Source organism: Saccoglossus kowalevskii, chromosome 19 (assembly GCF_978046115.1).
Source record: "Saccoglossus kowalevskii chromosome 19, keSacKowa6.1, whole genome shotgun sequence".
Lineage (NCBI taxonomy): Eukaryota > Metazoa > Hemichordata > Enteropneusta > Harrimaniidae > Saccoglossus > Saccoglossus kowalevskii.
Window position 1 is genome coordinate 16,206,863 of NC_140659.1, and position 19,648 is coordinate 16,226,510.

Here is a 19,648-nt window from a genome sequence, read left to right on the forward strand (position 1 = left end):
GTTCGACTGCTATTACGAAAAGTTTATTACAAAAAAATGTATACAAAATGTATACCCGTCGAATATACAATATGCCGTCAGGGTGCTGGCGTAGGAGTCGTCATCAAATCGATATCCAATCTTTTGTTTTCGACCTATGTTATTTGGTTGATTTTAGTTTTCACTTCGACAATCGCAGTACTGCAAACAACCTTGAAGGTCCATTGAGGCTACTACCCCAATGTTACGTGCATAAATGAATCGGTGTTCATCATAGACAAAAAACATTCAAAGAAGCAAGTACGTACTTTGGAGGACAAACAACCGCAACATTTTACCACTGATGTGTTATGAATACTTATGCGTGTCAAATTGGTATATTAAAAGACAAATGGGGCGCGTCGTCAGGTAAAAGTTGTGAGCTGAACTTTATGAATGGGGGACACTCAAGTCATTTGGGGAATGTTTGGGGGAGTATAAAAAAAGAGAAGCGATATACGAGAATCAGTAAATATATGGAACTATCTGAAAACTTAGTATAGGATGGGACGACAGACAATGCAGCAACGAGATGGAATTTATGTCGAAGCGACATGCATTGTACTGAAGGTAGTGAAGACGCCAATTGTAATAAAACAACTTCAGAGCTTATTGTCGCAAAGTAGTTTTACAGAGGACATTCCGGTGACATGATTGATCATTCGCTGATCGTTAATCAATCAATCTAGCAAACTTTCTTTAGATGTTATTTTTAGTTGGCGTTTCAGTCTCGTCTGCACATCTATTGGCCACGGGCTATTAACCGCCGCATGAATGGGATATAAAGAAAAAGTAACAAACACTGTAACCCACCGCACTATACTCAATACAGTATATGACAATTACAAGACGATTTCGGCAGATTTATGCCAAGGGTTCTCATCGTTGACCTCATAGAAGTCCTACTCTCTAACCTCGGTGTTAGGTTTGAACGTTTTAACGAGATTAGAGCCTCTCCACTTTTCACCGTCTTGTTTGTGCTATACAAACGTTTATGCATCTATTGAAAGCAAACTTCCCTGACAAGAAACCTATTATTTATCTCCATATTATCGGGCTTACATTTCGTAATTTATTTGTGAAATCTAGTATTTCAGACCCTGGATAATACCTATATCATAGAGTTTTGCGTCTAAGATTCGCTCATTATCAGTTTAATAACGTAGTTGTCAGATCACGATCTAATTACCCCAGCAACCCAAGTTTGTCCGTAGCTTATTTATCTTAATAATGTGTGTTAGTTTAATATGATATGATTAAACGTGTACAAAATGAAAAAAAATACACGTCGGCAAAATAAATGCGAAATTCACTTCCATGTTCATACAACTTTTACTTAGGATGTTTGGTGTGAGTTGGCCGATTCAATCAACGCAATGTTAACACCGCAGTAAACAGCAGTAATTTGTTCTGAAGTGATCTGAGGGATGGCCAGTGTAGTTGGTTTTATCTATACAGAGATCACGAAAACTTCTATGTAATGTCTTGGGCCATTGGTTTTAGTAGCAAACCCTCCTCCCACGGTGTTCCTATAGCACTCACGGCATTCCACACATGGGTTCATCTATTCAGCGTTACCTAATTAGGCAGTTGCATCCTCATGTTCATTTTGTCCGCTTAATTATTAAATTTTCCGGCATTTAACGATTTCCCCATTCACAAGTTAGCAGTGTTCTCAATAAAGACAATGCCCACATCTCTATGTTGAGGCGTTCACGCTAGATGAGCGTTCAGCGGAGCATTGGGTTGATATCATTTCTCGCCTTTTGGCTGCGTCCAACCAGGCGTTACTCTCTACTCATCCGACTCCTCTTCATGCGACTGTATTTATCATCAGTTTTACCGTTATTTTCAACTTTCACTTAACATGACCGCGGCATCTTTTTTTTCTTTTTCTTTTTGCTTGGACGGAGACATCGTCCGTTTGTTGTTGCAACTTCAGTCGGTTATTTACAAGCGTTGACCGCCATTTCATGAGAAACGTGTATCTACTGGAATGAGTTTATTTATTTGTTTCTTTGTTTATTTATTTATAAAATCAATTTATTAAATAATTATTTTTTACACGGAAGGAAAAAACAATTATTCAAGGAATATTTTAGTAGTGTGCGGGATGAATAACACGCCGTGATCGATATGGACAAAGTATACCATGCGCGTGAAATACAAAATATGGTGTTGCGTGACGACTGCGACACTGCGTGACGACTGTGGCGCTATAACGCCTCTAATAATCGTATGGTATTATATCAGCATCATTGTTGATTTTGGGAGGGAGTAAGTGGTCTAATTTGATCAGCAAGCATGTTATAGAAAATTATAATATATTGAATTGTACATGGAAAAGGGAGCATCTGAAAAAGATAAAGAAATGCGCATTATAATATAACAGTATATATCAACATGTAGAAACCGTCTTTGCCATTGGTCAATTTTACCCATGTGACCAATGATATCAGTGTACATATATTCGCATAAGGAATAATACATATTAACACTAAATCAGTAACATTCGAATTATGGTATATGGTATATGATATATTTCGACTTCGAGGTGTTTAAATTATTGCTACAGTCCAGTGTAGTTTAAATGTGGTAATGTTGGTCCCGGAAACTTTTTTTTTTTATTTTACTGTAGACGCAATCAGAACGCTTAGTCCCGTGTCAAGTACACATTAAAGTATTAAAGTACACCAACATGTTAAAATATAATATAATAACAATAAACCATCGTCCGGCATGGTATACCAAAACATTTTATAATCATTCCGCTGTTTTTCTTATGTAATGGTTTGTATAATTATAACTTATTTATTCAGATTAACCCCCCCCCCTCCCACACCGTGAGTAATGACCAGAAAATGCCCCTTAAATGGACTAGTATATGCTTTTTTCACATTCAAGACATCGCTCGTTCAGTTTCCAACGATGACTCGAACTATTGGGAACATTCAATAAAGTGCATACTTTTTAACAAAAGGGCATTCTAATAATTAATTAATTTGCGAATTTTACACTTTATAATTATTTTACCTTTAGTTGATTATTTTCTACACATAATTTGGTCGACCGTCCAATAGTTCCTATTAATAGAAAATCAATTTGCTTGTTTTACTGCCACGTTTACACACACTGCGAGCCCACGCGCTACCGTGACTAATTGCTCGTACATGACAAATTTGAACTTTTTTTGTTGAACATTAAAATTATTTGCTTGAAGCGATATTCCGGTGTTCACCCAGCCGCCTTTTAATTGTAGTTCATTTCTTTCATTTATTTGCTTTCTTACTATTATCCTTTAAAATAACGTTGTTTTAGGGTAATCTGCTATTGCCACACCCATATCACACGTCAGCATTCCCAACTGTTGCATGCGGTCTCGGTGGCTGGTAAAAAATTAAAAGTATTGTCGCGAGAATAAGCGCAGTACGATATTGCCTGTCAGTTGACGGCTAGCAACCAACGAATACCCCCCGGGGAACATCTTACAGTCATTACAGACAACTTTACGTTTTTCAATTTCTCGTAAAAAAAACTGTCTCGTTATTTATTCATCACCGCCCAGCATTTCATTAGCTTAATTAGTTTCATTTAGCGTGTTAATAGTAATCATTCTTACGCAGAGATGGCGCGCATATTCTAAGGCGCCTTTTGTGCCGACACTGTCATCAAAGGTTCATTCAAAGTCTAATTTCATTTTAAATTACTCAGCGACAATACGTAATAATATTGCGTTTTCAATGGTATTATAATGATCAATGGGAATCAGTCAGGTGGTTTTCGTTTTGTCTGCAGGGATGATGTCGATGTAGTCCGAGAGGGGTGTGTATATATATATATGGCAAGGGGTATGGCAAAGCGCGCTTCACCAAGTTAGAGAAGTGCTGATCGTAAGAGTTGAAATAAAGTGGACGCCATTCAGACAAGGGAAATGTTCGGTGGGAGATATCAACAAATGCCACCCCCCCCCCCCCACTTTCGGGACCAGGCAACATTTCAATCATTGATCTGTTGAAACATAATAACTTATGCCATACTTGTGATTGGCATGAAAACGGTAAAATGACATGATTCTGATATAGCGTCCAAAACACATTACCCCAAACACACAACAGCCGAGACAAGGCCCTAGCCAAAGACTGACGTACCCAGAACTCACCGTAAAACAACATAGCTTCATGTTAGTGTCGTCAAGCATTAAATGTAAATTACATTTGTGGTCAAAGTCTACAACTTGGGGGTCATCATCTTGCGTCTCCATTATAATCAGTATTAAAATAAAACAACACGAAGTATAACGGGTAGCGCCGAGTGACGTAGCCGCGTGATTCAGTAAGACGATGTATGAACTTGTGTATGTTACAGTCTCAGTCCACTTGGGGTTTACGCTGTACTTAATGAAAGGAAATTGAGACTATATAAACTCTCTCGTTCGATTCTAATAGATGTTCCGGTCTAATATTTGCTTCTGGCCGCCCTAATGACACTTTAATCCAGTCTAATAGAAAAAGAAATATGAAGGAACTTAAAGTTTGCCCATATAAGCAATAAATAACCGATTTATTGAGTAGAATAACAGTTAACGAGAAAATTGGAATATAATTTTATACATGAGTAGAGTGAGTCGAAGGAGGGGATATGAAAAAGGGAAAGTAAACTCCGCGACAATAATAGCAATGTTTCGCTTTGTATTCCATAATATGCGTAAGCAATATTACTGTCGTGGTATTTTTGTATAAATATTTTATTAGGATACATCAGTTGGCTAAATTATTTATAGCCTTTTTTTAATAATCAATTTTGCGAAGTTGATTATAGACGATAATAATAAAAGCGAGCTACTTGGAAAGAGTGCTTAGCTAGTATGCTGACTAAAGGCGATGACATGAATGTAGAAGTCTAACTGCAGTGCCATTTTGGAGTTTCTAATGTGCTTAATACTACAACACATTTCGAAATAGTTATATGCCGTTTTAGCCGAATTTGGCTCAAAGAAACGACAAATTCTTATTGTGGGAATATACCTTCTTTTAAATTAGCGACATTTTGAATTAGTGAAACTACATATTAGCTAAATTGGCTAATTGAATTGTTTCATAGTATTCTGTTCAATTATTTTTAGACTTGTTAGCCTCGTACGAGGTTTGTTTACGAAAACCGATTAACAATTGATTTTATAGTAGCTCAGATCTAATATGTACCTACTAGGTCACGGTATGGTAGCTATACATTTTGAGGACAGTGAACTAGAACGAATAAAATGGCGGTGTGATGCTGTACTCGGACACTGACTCAAAACGCCCACAAATTGTCTATTGGCTGAGCTGGTAACTGATGTGATGGGAAATACAGTTGTAGTGATCAATATCATCAATTAATCGAACTATAGATTAGCTGTCTCTGAGTGAAAATAATCATTGGCATTGCACGAAAAAAAAAAAAAAAAAAAAAAAACGTCATGAAATAAATCAAACAAAAGATGGCCTCAAGTCGAGTCCTTGATGACATATGGAGAACGAGAGAATTGACCTCCCCGGCCAATATCATACATCAAATGACACATTTCAATAGAAAATATTGTTATTAATATAATTCCAAATTGTGGGACTGAAGCAAATATTTTAGGTGGTCAACCCAATTTTTAAAACTCACTAGTCTTGTGTGCATCCTTGTAAATGTACCGGCGACATTTTTTCAAAAGGGCGTAAAAGTATCGATTGTCTACCAAGGAGGTGACTACATGACCTACTGGGAGTCTTCGTGAATTGCTTCCATCAATCATCTTTACGTTAACAGTGTAGCCAATCACAATTCAGACACCCCAACTTACCTATTAATTTGGCTTTCTTGGCTTTTTCCATGAGCACTGATCCCGACCATCGTTGATACATCCCCACCTACAGTGCGTCACGGTGCCTTAGTTGTATATTTCCACAGAAGGTAAGTTCTATCTCAGTATGCCCATTCCTTTATATAGATTACTCCACCTTAGGAAATAAACACGCTAATAAGAGAAAGCGCGTAGTGATACGTAAGTGAAGCGATGTGTTTTACTAATTCTCAGACGTGGAACTACCGCAGCGGAGAATAGTAAATTGGTACCTTCAAACTCCTTTAATATAATATCATTGCGACAAAGGGCTTTGGGACGACCCGCATGTGAGTTTTGTTGTTATAGTCATAGAGAGTTTTGTTCGACGCTTAATTGGAAGACAGTGCTGTTCTTGTCAAGGTCGTGAATCGCTACGTGTATAGATATATGTAAACACAACCCGGAGACTGTGGTCAAATTGGACACTGTCAGTCTCTCACACAAGTTTCGAAACTTTCACCTTCATTGCTATTTTCTCCCTAAATTTTGGTCATAAGGGTTTATATATTGGTGTGAACTAGAAATAGTATACGTTAATAGGTAATATAGTCAAATGTGGGTAAAATCATACAGTTTAAGCAATGACTAGTTATCGTTCTATCCACTGGGAATAATGAATCATTGGAGTTGACATGTCAGAAGGTAGCTATGTAGATTTCAACAACTTCAACAGTGGGCAGTTGTAAACAACCATACAATGGCCACGGCCCACGTTTTGTGTTCACTCCGGAATTTTACTTGGCAAAAAATGCCAACTTTTTGTGTCGCGCTATTCAAAGCAGAAACCCAATCTTTCGATTTCAATGAAAGGTTGCAAGGTCAGTCCGTAGAACTCCTGTCAACTTTTTGGTCATTCGGGGAGGGCACAATATATATCATGCCGTTGGTCACCGCGAGTAGTGAGCGCGAAGTGGACGCACTTATAGCTTTACCTCTGACGATGCCTCGGTACCCCCGATTGAGTTTAACAGAAATGTCCAAGACAAGAATAGCTTTAGCTTTATTTCTGCTTGGTTTCGTCTGAATGGAATGGGAGTGTATGTAGGACTCCTATGCATACAAATAGCAACATTTACTTTAAGTTGCTTCATTTAAAACACCATGGTTTTTTTCTGAGATCAATTGTAAACTTCGCTTTACTTAGTTCCAACTCACTGCTATTCTACAAGTGGGCATGTAACGTTTGAAATTGACACTCCGCGTAATTCAGTTATCATAAAGGACATACCTTACCTGAATAATCAACGTGGTATGTAGTTTATTTCGACCCAAAAATTGCTATTATATTTCGTTTAGAGGTTAGCCATTAAATGTTCGACTTGACCTCCGTAAAGCATACTTTTCTCAATCGTGGACCAACCGAAAAGTTCAATCTGCTTGTGTTTAAATTCACAATTTTTCACTCGTATTTTAATCAGTACAATGTACGAAAGAAATTTCATTCAATCACTATAAATTGATGAACATTTAAATGCCATTATATTTCTAAATAAACGAGGTAGAATGAATAAATATTAAATGAAACTCAGGGGCGATTGGAAAGAAGACTTGTTGGAAGAAGAGCTTGAAGTATAAGTTTGCCGAGCGGCGCCGCGAGCGACAGGGGTATAAATGGTGTGCTCATACCGTGACTAAAAAATCGGTTAAAAAATTATTTTAATATTATTATTATAATAGTATAATTGTTGAAACATTGATAAAACAAATTTACATACATTTATTAAGCAAACTGCCTGTATTTTTTACCCTAGTAATTAGTTTTAAAATCGACCACTTGTAAAAAAGAGAATACACAATTTAATTACTAAACAAACTCATTAAGTCTGTTAGGCCAAACATCATTTCGCAATATACACTGGTTTCACTCTTCCCAATATGACGTCACTTCTGCTCTTGGTAAATTGAGGAGTACCCGTATGTTATTATTATCTGCTTATTTTATCATTGACGCTGAGGGCAGGGTTCACATTATTGAAATATCGAAATATCTAACGCCATCGTTTAGTTAGATTATATGTTTTACGATAAAATATATTTTATATAGAAATATGACCTTGTGGATTTTAATAATTAATTGATATTTTTTAATTAAGAAGCTGTTTGTCAATTACTTAGTATAAGTGACTAGACATATGTTGTGTTAACATTGACTTTGAAGACCTGACTGCGTGTATTGTCATCACTATGCACAATTTGAATTTCTGTTTCACTATTTTCATTGAATTGTAATTTTCAAATTTCCATAATGAAATGGGTTTTTGGGAAATTAATGATAGTCAACGTATATACGGAATAACAAATGCACGCATGTGGATGAATTGGTGTAATGGTAAAATATGTACAGTTATAGACTAAATTGGAAGAACCTGTATCTACACTTTTCTTAATTAATATGTTCCAATTTTTACTATTGTTAGTCGTTCCGTTCCGTATACTTCAAACAAAACGACAAATTCAATTTAGATAATTCTTTCATATTTACTGTTTTATTTTTGTTTGGGGGTTGGAGATTGTAAACTATCACATTTTTATTCACATGAAGATTGTAAACAGCCACACTAGTATTTATATCGATATTAAAAACATTCACTATTGTACTTATATGGAAAGTGTAACCCCATACTTGTATTCACATAAAGATTGTAACCCCCATACTTGTATTCACATGGAGATTGTAACCCCCATACTTGTATTCACATGGAGATTGTAACCCCCATACTTGTATTCACATGAAGATTGTAACCCCCATACTTGTATTCACATGAAGATTGTAACCCTCATACTTGTATTCACATGAAGATTGTAACCCCCATACTTGTATTCACATGGAGATTGTAACCCCCATACTTGTATTCACATGAAGATTGTAACCCCCATACTTGTATTCACATGGAGATTGTAACCCCCATACTTGTATTCACATGGAGATTGTAACCCCCATACTTGTATTCACATGGAGATTGTAACCCCCATACTTGTATTTACATGGAGATTGTAACCCCCATACTCGTATTCACATGGAGATTGTAACCCCATACTTGTATTCACATGGAGATTGTAACCCCCATACTTGTATTCACATGGAGATTGTAACCCCCATACTTGTATTTACATGGAGATTGTAACCCCCATACTTGTATTCACATAGAGATTGTAACCCCCATACTTGTATTCACATGGAGATTGTAACCCCATACTTGTATTCACATGGAGATTGTAACCCCCATACTTGTATTCACATGGAGATTGTAACCCCCATACTTGTATTCACATGGAGATTGTAACCCCCATACTTGTATTCACATGGAGATTGTAACCCCCATACTTGTATTCACATGGAGATTGTAACCCCCATACTTGTATTCACATGAAGATTGTAACCCCCATACTTGTATTCACATGAAGATTGTAACCCCCATACTTGTATTCACATGAAGATTGTAACCCCCATACTTGTATTCACATGGAAAGTGTAACCCCCATACTTGTATTCACATGGAGATTGTAACCCCCCCCCCCATACTTGTATTCACATGGAGATTGTAACCCCCATACTTGTATTCACATGGAGATTGTAACCCCCATACTTGTATTCACATGGAGATTGTAACCCCCATACTTGTATTCACATGGAGATTGTAACCCCCATACTTGTATTCACATGGAGATTGTAACCCCCATACTTGTATTCACATGGAGATTGTAACCCCATACTTGTATTCACATGGAGATTGTAACCCGCATACTTGTACTCACATGAAGATTGTAACCCCCATACTTGTATTCACATGAAGATTGTAACCCCCATACTTGTATTCACATGGAGATTGTAACCCCCATACTTGTATTCACATGGAGATTGTAACCCCCATACATGTACTTGTATTCACATGGAGATTGTAACCCCCATACTTGTATTCACATGGAGATTGTAACCCCCATACTTGTATTCACATGGAGATTGTAACCCCCATACTTGTATTCACATGGAGATTGTAACCCCCATACTTGTATTCACATGAAGATTGTAACCCCCATACTTGTATTCACATGGAGATTGTAACCCCATACTTGTATTCACATGGAGATTGTAACCCCCATACTTGTATTCACATGGAGATTGTAAACCACATACTTGAATTCATGAAGGAGATTGTAAACAATTGTGTTTGCATTCATATGAAGATTGTAAACTACACTGAGGCACACTTGTATTTATTCAGAGATTGACAATCGTATAATTTGTTTTGTGTGGTTTTTACTAAGCAAGCTTGTAAATCGACACTATATTACGTATAATTACGTGCAATCCACTCTGTGCTAAATATAAGGCATTAAAATAGGGCCCACATATCACTGTGTGATACACCTTTTGACTTTTAACTCTTCAAATGTCTATCTTAATTTTAGACTAAATAAATATAATTTACCCTTGCTCACATCTCTTGATCAACATTTTTGAAAAATTATGAAGATTTATTTTGTAAAAAGTGATTAAAGTTGACTTTAAGATTTATAGCTACGCTACTCTGAGTTCTGACGGAGGTCTAGTGAAGGAAGTACAAATATTCAAATTATGTTGTTTTTGTGTGTGATGACTAAATGACATCACGTGCAATATGCACTTTTGTATTTATGTAAATTGACCTTAGTTTCAAACTCGTCATCATGATAGTGTCACACTTGTTGCCATGTGTTTACGGTTGTAAACAAACGCTTTTAGGCACAGCCGTATACGGCTTCGTAACAAATGCAGGGTGCTGACTAGACGTAAACACACTACAAATCGTCTCATGTTAAATGCGACAAACAAAGTGGTGAATTAATAGCAATAAAGTAAAGTTGTGTGCGGCCGTGTTTTTTTTTCGCACCGTACGATCGTGCGCGATCATTACACATTTTGGGAAGCGATGGCAGAATTGAAAAACAAAATTGCACAGAAAAAAAATCATGGAAATAAATCTTGCAGGGATGATCAATAACTGAAACAACAGCTACACACTTAAATCTTAAGGAAATGCATTACACACAGCGGAAATAAATTACAGCAAGTTCATCACGGAAACCAAAAAACACAGTGAAGGAAAACAATATTATGCGACGATTTTTTTCTGTCATCGCCCACCCAGATTAGTTAATGGTCCATCCCTTACAAAAGGGGAAAGCATGTTTATAGTGTAAACAACATGATTACATGATGCAATCCCAGTGATTCACTTCTTATCTTCTAACGTAGGATAAATATCACATTCATGCAAATTTAGTCAGAAATATAATAAATAACAATTAATAGGCATAAAAAAACAGCTGAATGCCCCCTTTCCAGGATTGCAGTTTAATGTGCTGTGTGCAGCTCGGACGGATTAGTGTTTATTATATCTTTAATGTTAATGTTTTTCTGACGCGTGTTCATGATTGCGACAATATATTTCGAGGTCCACTTGCGTGCAACGTCCCCGTACAGACTGGGTTATTATTGTTTACTCAAAATTCGGGATGTTGTTTCTAGCCCTGTTTGTTGACTCTTCTATTTATGTGCAGTCGGGCAGTATTTTTTTTTTTAATTCCTCGAAGCTCTGTAACTAAATGTTGTATGTTCTGAGTGTCTCTTGAGAAATGCCCAGGGTAAGACCGTTTTGTCACAACACACTATTCGTGCTTAGGTTTTACTATCAGTTTATTGTCGGTGCGAATTTAGTTGAAAAGTTATGAGAAGAGTGCCATGGCGGAAATTGTAAGACCTGCTACCAGTGTGAGGAAAGTGTAGCTTTCCTGAGCAAATTATTTTTGTGATTAAAGCGACTAGGGACGACGAAACCCTATAAAACTATTCAGGCTTATTTTAATGGATTCTTTCACGTATTCGTTTCTCGGTCGAAATACAAAAGTGTTTTTGTCATCGCCTGAACAATACTTTTTCACAAACCTTTAGTAAGTCCTGAACTTAGACTGAAATAATCGAAATTTCATGGACGCTTTCCAGTTTTATTTTTGATCCACCTTTTAGGAGGCGCATGTGTTTTTTTTTTCGGAATGGAACACGGTAGGGCGAGTACGTCAATATGCTGTACGAGTACTCGAATACGAGCCACCTCCACTGAAAGCTGACGGTTCGCGGATATTGAGTTGCTTTGGACAAACACCGATATTTCCTTAAGAGCAAGTTAATCAAACCACTTGGCGCCCGTAAACAACACGTACCTTCGGGGGGAGAAGCACAAACATATTAAAAGCGTTCGATTTAATGCAAACTACACGTATCGACTCTTCGGAGTCAGAAATGCACCCTCGCAAAGTGGGGCGTTTTATGGCAAGCAGTGACCACGGAACAATAGTATCGCCTTACTAAACTTCCATGTCCGACTCCTGGCATATACATTCAAGTTATCGAAGTGTGAATATGCAGGTAAACATGCCACTCATACTGACTTTTGTAGCCTCTTGTGCGCTGGCAAGATCATACATTTTTAACAAAAAAAGATAGATGCGCATCACTGAGCTTGTTTGACCCCAGCCGAAAGGTGAACGCTGTGAATACATCTGAGATAGACTTCGTGCATAAGATCGTCCCTCAGAGTCGACTATTACATATACAGCTCGCGAACGCTCATACGTTACTGATGTAAACTTTACATTTATGGAGGGAGCATCAATAAAAACAACGCCTTGTAGTATTTGTCAGTATACCTAGAGACCTGTTTGCATTCATTCTCTGTCGTCTAAATGCCCAAGGGGTTTGTCTCGCCCGTTTGTGCCAAATGAGTTTGAAGTATATTCAAATACAGTTCTTCAGATATGTCGGTATTTGATGTATACGTGTCATTGTGTACGATTGTGTCCGGCAATCCCCCCCCCCCCCCCGCCGCGCGCGCCACTGCCCTCTCCTGTTTTATAATATAACGTTCTAGTTCGATGTCGAGTAATACGCCTACTTAAACGTCAAGGGTATTTTTAGGTCCTTGGATATTTGCAGGCTTATTCGTGTCTGTCAGTACGGTGGGTGATTGGCAGTGCGAGCGTAGACTAACTATTGGGAGCCACCCATATCGATGCACAAACGGTTTCGCGGTTTCAAATGCCTGCGTCTTCATCATACAAAAAAAATTATGCAAATGTGAAACTATCAATACAAGGCCTGGGGCGATGCGGCAAAACATTCGTACAATGTTGTATAGAAAAAGTTAAAATATGTCACATTTATTTACACGTCCCAGTATTCCCACCTGTGTATAGGTGTATTTCTTCAAACTGACTTCTACGCCCATCTTCCACTACGTTGTTTGTATCGCGTCTTTCACTGGAATCAGTTGTGTCTGATTGCGTTCCATTGCTTTGTTCACGTGGTTTATCATATTGAGAGATATCCAATGGTAGACGGGTCCTAGTCAACGTTCCGCAACATGAGTGTTTACACACCACTAAAGCGATGCTCTCGTCGTATTATTATTATTATTTATTAAGAAACAGTATCTATTGGTACTGACAGTTATGTTGTACAGCTCTCAATATAATAGCTAGTACGTGTGATCGACTGTTGTTAATACGCTTATAAACAGCGGGCATGCAGGGACCATTAAGTCTGCAGGCCATTCTGCTGTATCCTTATAATTGCGAATGAGATACACGCTAAGAAGGCGACGTGGTTGCACGGCCAAATAGTGTACGTTGAAAATAGTGGCGTACGTATGTTAAAATCTTAATGACTGTATAGTCCGCATGAAAAGGGCGGGAAGACTAGTCACCGGGCCAATCAGCGGTGACTGCCCTATGGAAATTTCAGACCATCGTTGTGAAAGGGGTCTGCTTTCACTATGAAACGTACAAGGTCTCCTGCTTTGCATATGTAATCACATTAAGGTTTCGGTCAGAGCGGGTCGCTCCAAGGAAAACAATTTAGTTTTGGCAGCGTTGAAGCCTGGCATCGCCATCGTCGTGAGTTGCCCTTCCTAAGTAAGAGATCGTTTCAACCCCCTCTTCTCACCCTCCCACGGTTGTTGATTTTCGTGTCCATTGAGTGTCAACCCTCTCACTCCAATCGTATCTATGTGTTCTTTATTAATACAGGCCTCAATCAATCTGCTGCTTTGTTGATCACCAATACTTGTGTCGCGGTTCATTGGCTTCACACAGAGAAGTCTAGTGAGACGATCCAGCGAATTCATCGGGCCGGTTATCACTCTCAAAACACGACTCCACGTGTACCTGTTGCACAATCATCCGTACAAGATGCCACAGTCAGGGCGATCAGGTAAGCTTTTCTTCTGATCTTATTAAGGGGCCGTAGTTCAGACTCTGCGGTACGGTCCGCCGCACAGTAGCCTCCAAGTGTTGAATCTTTTGACTTGTAACTTTCACTGCCTAGTACAGTGGATGTATTGATTCGCCATTAACGCGCCAGTACGCAACGCTATTACGTAGAACAATGCGACAGGCCATGTGTAACGAATAACCACCAACTTGAACGGAGAACAGTGGTGTATACAGTAGCGATTTGCACTTCAACAGTAAAGCAAGAACAACACTCGTGGATAATACAGTTAACTACGCTCCGCCACACTTCATTCTCCCACGTGTTGCTCGGTGTACCATCGACAAAATGTCAACATTTATGTCATACGTTTTCAGTTCATTGAAAATGAAGTAGTTCATTTTAACTGTATAGCTCCGAATCACTAGAAAGTGTAATGTTGACCCAGCCTATAGTGCCCCCGCTACGGACTTTAATACATTGGCGTTGACAGCTACTAGGCAGCCTTAATAAGCGCTGAGAAATGTCAAAACTTAGACTCATCTAAACTCACTATATGAATTTCGATGCGCGAACGAGGGTTTAATTAATGTAACTCGGCTTGGTATTTGTTGTTGTTGCTGCTGATACTGTTATTGTTGTTTTATTGTTGTTGTTGTTTTATTAATAATTAGTTGTAGCTGTAGTAGTTGTTACCTATTAAGTCACCAGTTTAATATTCCCGCTACTGAAGTGATTGAATTAAAATTTACATTGCATGTACATTTACATGTAATGCAATGTACATGTCTACGATACTCATTTGTTTCCTTATTATTTGTTTCCTATGCCTTGGCATGTACATATATTTAGAAACGCTTTAACTAAAGTTTTATTGTGATACAATTCAACTATGCGTTCAATGTTAAAAATAGTCATAACAATACGGAATCGCAGGCCAAATCTTCTTTTTATGATCACACCGACTTTCACTGCAGGTCGCTTTTCCGGGCGCAGGACAAAATTTGGTACGGTAATCGGTTTTAATACCCGTACGATTCCGGTCGTACAGGATGGTTATTTTTTTTTTATATTGCCTGCACGGTAATATATCATGTACTGTTTCGGTTTCCAGTTGACCTCACTCGCAGAGTATCGTCATTCCAACGCACAACAATACAGGTCGTATAGACGGAGTCTTTCATGACACAACAGAGATGTACGGCGTCAATTGTTGGGCTATTACAAGACTACGAATGTTCGAATAAAGTACCGTCAACCAAGCATAGAAATAACATAACAAACTAGTTTGATGAAGCAGTCTTTTTTTTGACATTATATGATATAAAGTGTTATACGCGTGCGACCCCGATGTTAGTTCTGCCTATAGGTGTTCCTGACACCCCCCGGTGAGAAGTCGCAACTTTCGAGACCACTAATTCACTATAGTACATTGAAAAAATCGTCCAAATTCCGCGACAGCTTTTAGCATTTGTGGTAATGTATGTTAGTGTATATGCGCTTACTATCGGGGTATTTTAGTTTTGTGTTTTGACCTCTGATGGATATATTTAAACGTCGTAAATAGCGTGGACGTACCTGCCGATCATAGGGTAGCTACTTCTTGCTTTCTACTGGTACATGACCTTATTGTACTCTGCGTTCACTCAACGTCGGCGTATTGCCACATTTCGCTATGCTGTTTGCACCTATTATTGAAAAGAGTGTTGATTATAATGCTGCGCTACGTTAAGTCTGTACAAAACATTACCAACGGCTTTTGTCTTTTGAGTTTTCCGAAGAAAGCATTTGGCAATTAGAAAGTATTACGTAAATAGTTTGATTGGAATATCTAACACAATGTTAAGTACGAAGCGGTGTAACGACAGCTTTTTGCTGGTGCCTGATATATTTTGAAAACTATTCCTTCCGTCCGTGCTAGTGACTAGAGCTTATTCACTGACGGGTTTTCGTAGATGAAACATTGTGGTCTGCCCGACCGGTGCTTTTATGACACGCGATACCCAGTTTGTGAAATTCAGGAATTCTGTTTTGTCTTGAATTCTACACCCCGACACATTAAAGCCACGGAGTTTTCGAAACGAAAGATAGATCACCTTTGAAGGAACGCCGCTGTCTAATCTATGGAATCGTCTTACAATGTCGCGTCACTGGTTGTCCGAATTACTTTCGACAAGTATGGTGAACTATACATCGATCACTTATCTTACTCTTCAAAAGTTTCCGATCTCTCGCGCTTCGTTAATATTTCAGTGAGTCCGCAAGACTTGAGCGGATCTTTGTCGTTTTTTTTACTATATTTATTATCCCGGTACGTGAAATCAATCAGTTTGTGGAAAGCTGGAAAGGTAGATCCTTTATGCCGCGCCGCTGGGCAAACCTCTCCTTGGTTTGTTGAGGGCGGATCATCAAACAAATGGGCCAACAGGAAAATTATACCATTATGGAATTTGACAACCATAGCTGATTTCTTTGTTCTCCGATTCGACAACAACAACACGGGTACAGTCGAGTAAGGGGGATCAGTATGCAAATTGGTGCGATTTAGGGCTAATCAATGGTGTTGCGTTTCACCGGCACTTCCCAGAGCAAGCGTGTCAAAACAAGGGGGGAACTATCACCGAACCGCCTGTTGTTTTAAATGATTATACCGATATCCAAATAGTGGAACGGAAAATCAACGGAGCTGCATTTGATGCCGAGATTACCAATGGTTGACAGCTTAAAAGTGCGCCATGCCGAAAAAACAACATCGAACTGGCGTTAATGTCCTAAGTTGATCGCGAAGTTTGACAAGGGTACACACGTCCCTTGACTGGCACTGTGGGTCTGGGTCATTAAAAAAATGGCCATGTGGGAGAAGTTAAATGGAGAAATATTTGTTTAACAAACCGGGGGACAATTCCGTATGAATACAATCTTTAGCAATCCCAAACTTGGTTCAAAGTGTCTGCTTAACTGCTAAGGTTCTTTTCGAGGGGATTCGTAACGCTCCAATGGTAACAAACACAGTGTGAGAGGTGCGTCTGGGTCCACACTGTCTCCCATCTTAACACGAAAGGAAAACATTGACTCGAAGTTCTTCACACAAAGAAGGCAAAATAATAGGGTGCTATTATCATAATATGGTCTATAATTTTTATATATATTTTGAATATTTATATTATTAATATCGGGAAGTTTTAAGCGCATTTTCTTTTTTAAGGAGATATACCTTCATACCTGTATACTGTAATAGTAAATATTAAGTTTGAATAATCAATAAATAAAAAAAATTACTAGAATATATCAAAAAAAAATCCTTTTGTGAAATGTACCGTGTAACATCTGACAAATTGAATCATACAATTTACACTGAACCTACTGTGAATAAACACAAATTTCCACTTTTATTGTAATTTTTTTTTACAATTCCTGGACTAGAACGATTAAAGCAATAAAATATTCATGTATGAGATCGAAAGGCTGGTAAAAAGTCTAACCACCCGCAGTGCAGAAATTCAAAACCGTGTATTGTCAAATTTCAGATATGATTAAAGCATTCATAAGAAATGAAACAAGTATGTGATACATAATATATAAGAAAGCCTGCAGTCAAAGAAAAAAAAGTTGGCGAAGAAGTTTGCTAATTTCCGCGAAGATGAAGTGACTTAATAGTGTATGTAGAGAGCGGCTCACATGGGATTACACGCCGGAAAACAAGTTTCTAGAGGTTGCAGAATTGTTTTAGGGCTGATTATTTATTTAAAGTTGAAATCAAGATCCCCATTGCTGGGAGGCAACGCTTGAAATATGTGGATGAATATTTGATAGCAGAAATGATGAGTACTAATCAGAATGATGGGTACTACTCAGATAGAGTCCCTTTATCGGTAGATGGGTGACGCCTGTAACGGATAAACCGCGCAAAACGAACTGCTCGTTTCCACCTGTAGGCGACGTGACATTTAGACTGGCGAACCCCGAACCAACCGATCCAAAGCGCATACTAGTATATTCAGCGAACAAAAGCAAAGGCTTCGTCGTTTTGGTCCGGCTTACCGATAACTAAGAATGCTTACAATCCTCTTAAATCCCGATCATGGGTCCTGTCACCACGCACATTTTTTTTCTTTACAAAAGATACTCATTTTAGTATACAAACAAATATACAAGACGTGCCTGTTCTCTGAGTCACGAAATAGAACTGAAAAGTAAAAATAAAGAACACCGTTCGTCTTTTTGGCGCGAACATATTTTAAAGTACACAACACGTAATAAAGATTCTTCGACTAGCACAGATAATCAATCTACTATCGGGGCGAACATACTGGGAGTAGAATACACATAATACCTGCTATATACTACAGATAACTATGGATTGGAAACTCTGTAATGTATATAATAGCAATCATTCTATGTACTTCTTTAAATTACAAAAAAAGGGTAAAAATCAAAAATTCAAAGCCATTCTGTAAATATTTCAGAAATCGTAATGCATTGGTGATGAATTTCAATTCTCTAGGTAAGACGCGGATTCAGATGACTGGGTTACTTTCATCCCTGGCAGCAATCATCCGTCCGCACACCTAATATGTAGCTGATACAGGTGTGACTAGACGACACATTACTATTTGGGCAATATTTGACAGAAGTTTTTTTTCTGCGATGCTAGTGTGTGCTATTGTGTTCCCTTGAAAGAATGTTGGGCTGACCAGTGTCGTTTTAAGTATAGGGAAAGACTATCTGAATATCTGAAAATTGCCATTGTGTACGTGTTCTTACCTATTGTATTTTTCCACGTCTTGTCGTGTACTTGATATGACCTTGATAATATACAACTAATAACCATTACGGGGCAAGTACAGTGCAGTATTCCGTAATTAATTAATCATTTAATTAATAAATAAATGGTATACAGTAGTTGTTCTACGACAACGCTCGCAAAGAATGCAAGAGTGTCGTTTTTAGAAATGACGCTTTTTTTCAAATATTTTGGAGTCGACAAAGTCGCAGTTTATCTATGAGTATCATGTAGAACACGAATTTACATACGAATCGTTTTAGTTAACGCGGGTAAGTGCTTTGTTTGGTAACGTATCGGTTCTAAATTTAAACAAGAAATTACTTGATTTTCTGTCCATTGAGAGGCGTTAGTGCGGGTACGAACACCGACAACGTTGCCCTGCAACTATAATTAGGTTATTCCAGGTAATCCGTTCTGATTACAAAAAAATGAACAGAAAACAGAATTTTTTGTTGCATGGTACTTGACGTTGTAAAAAAACAACTCTTTGGTTCTGGACTTCCTTTTGACGACTGTCACCAATAAGGTGCAATGGTGTAGGCTTGAGAAGATAATTTAATTCAGTTTATCGACGGCGTGGCGTGTAGACAATGTAGTAATAACTGGCGTTAATAACGTCAAAGGGTTGTGAATAATCAGCTTGGTAATAACACGAAAGAAACACTGTTTGCCCCGCAGAGTACGATGGTGATCAAGCTTGTATTCAATCGCCACGCCACGTAAT

At 38.2% G+C, this 19,648-nt stretch overlaps 1 protein-coding gene and 1 long non-coding RNA gene across 5 annotated transcripts in view; one reads left to right on the forward strand and one right to left on the reverse strand.

Moving 5' to 3' along the window:
• Positions 1–1,233: 1,233 nt before the first annotated feature.
• On the reverse strand, positions 1,234–5,997 carry LOC146730316 (uncharacterized). Of its 2 annotated transcripts, none has more exons than XR_014927476.1 (3): positions 5,849–5,997; positions 4,178–4,516; positions 1,234–2,009 (listed from the first exon to the last, which is right to left on the reverse strand). It is a non-coding gene; the product is annotated as an uncharacterized LOC146730316 (long non-coding RNA). The 2 variants fall into 2 exon arrangements; XR_014927475.1 differs by having other exon boundaries at positions 1,234–2,372.
• LOC100328996 (paired box protein 2/5/8) overlaps positions 5,860–19,648 on the forward strand; it is a 42,461-nt gene continuing 28,672 nt past the window's right edge. For 2 of the 3 annotated variants that reach the window (XM_006813003.3, XM_085493961.1), the window contains exons 1-2: positions 13,740–13,840; positions 13,955–14,138. In XM_006813003.3, coding sequence (XP_006813066.1) covers positions 14,117–14,138 — 22 coding nt within the window. In that variant the 5' untranslated portion in view covers positions 13,740–13,840; positions 13,955–14,116. Of the gene's footprint in view, positions 5,959–13,739; positions 13,841–13,954; positions 14,139–19,648 lie in introns of those variants that run through there. The other variant, XM_085493959.1, reaches the window with a different exon arrangement.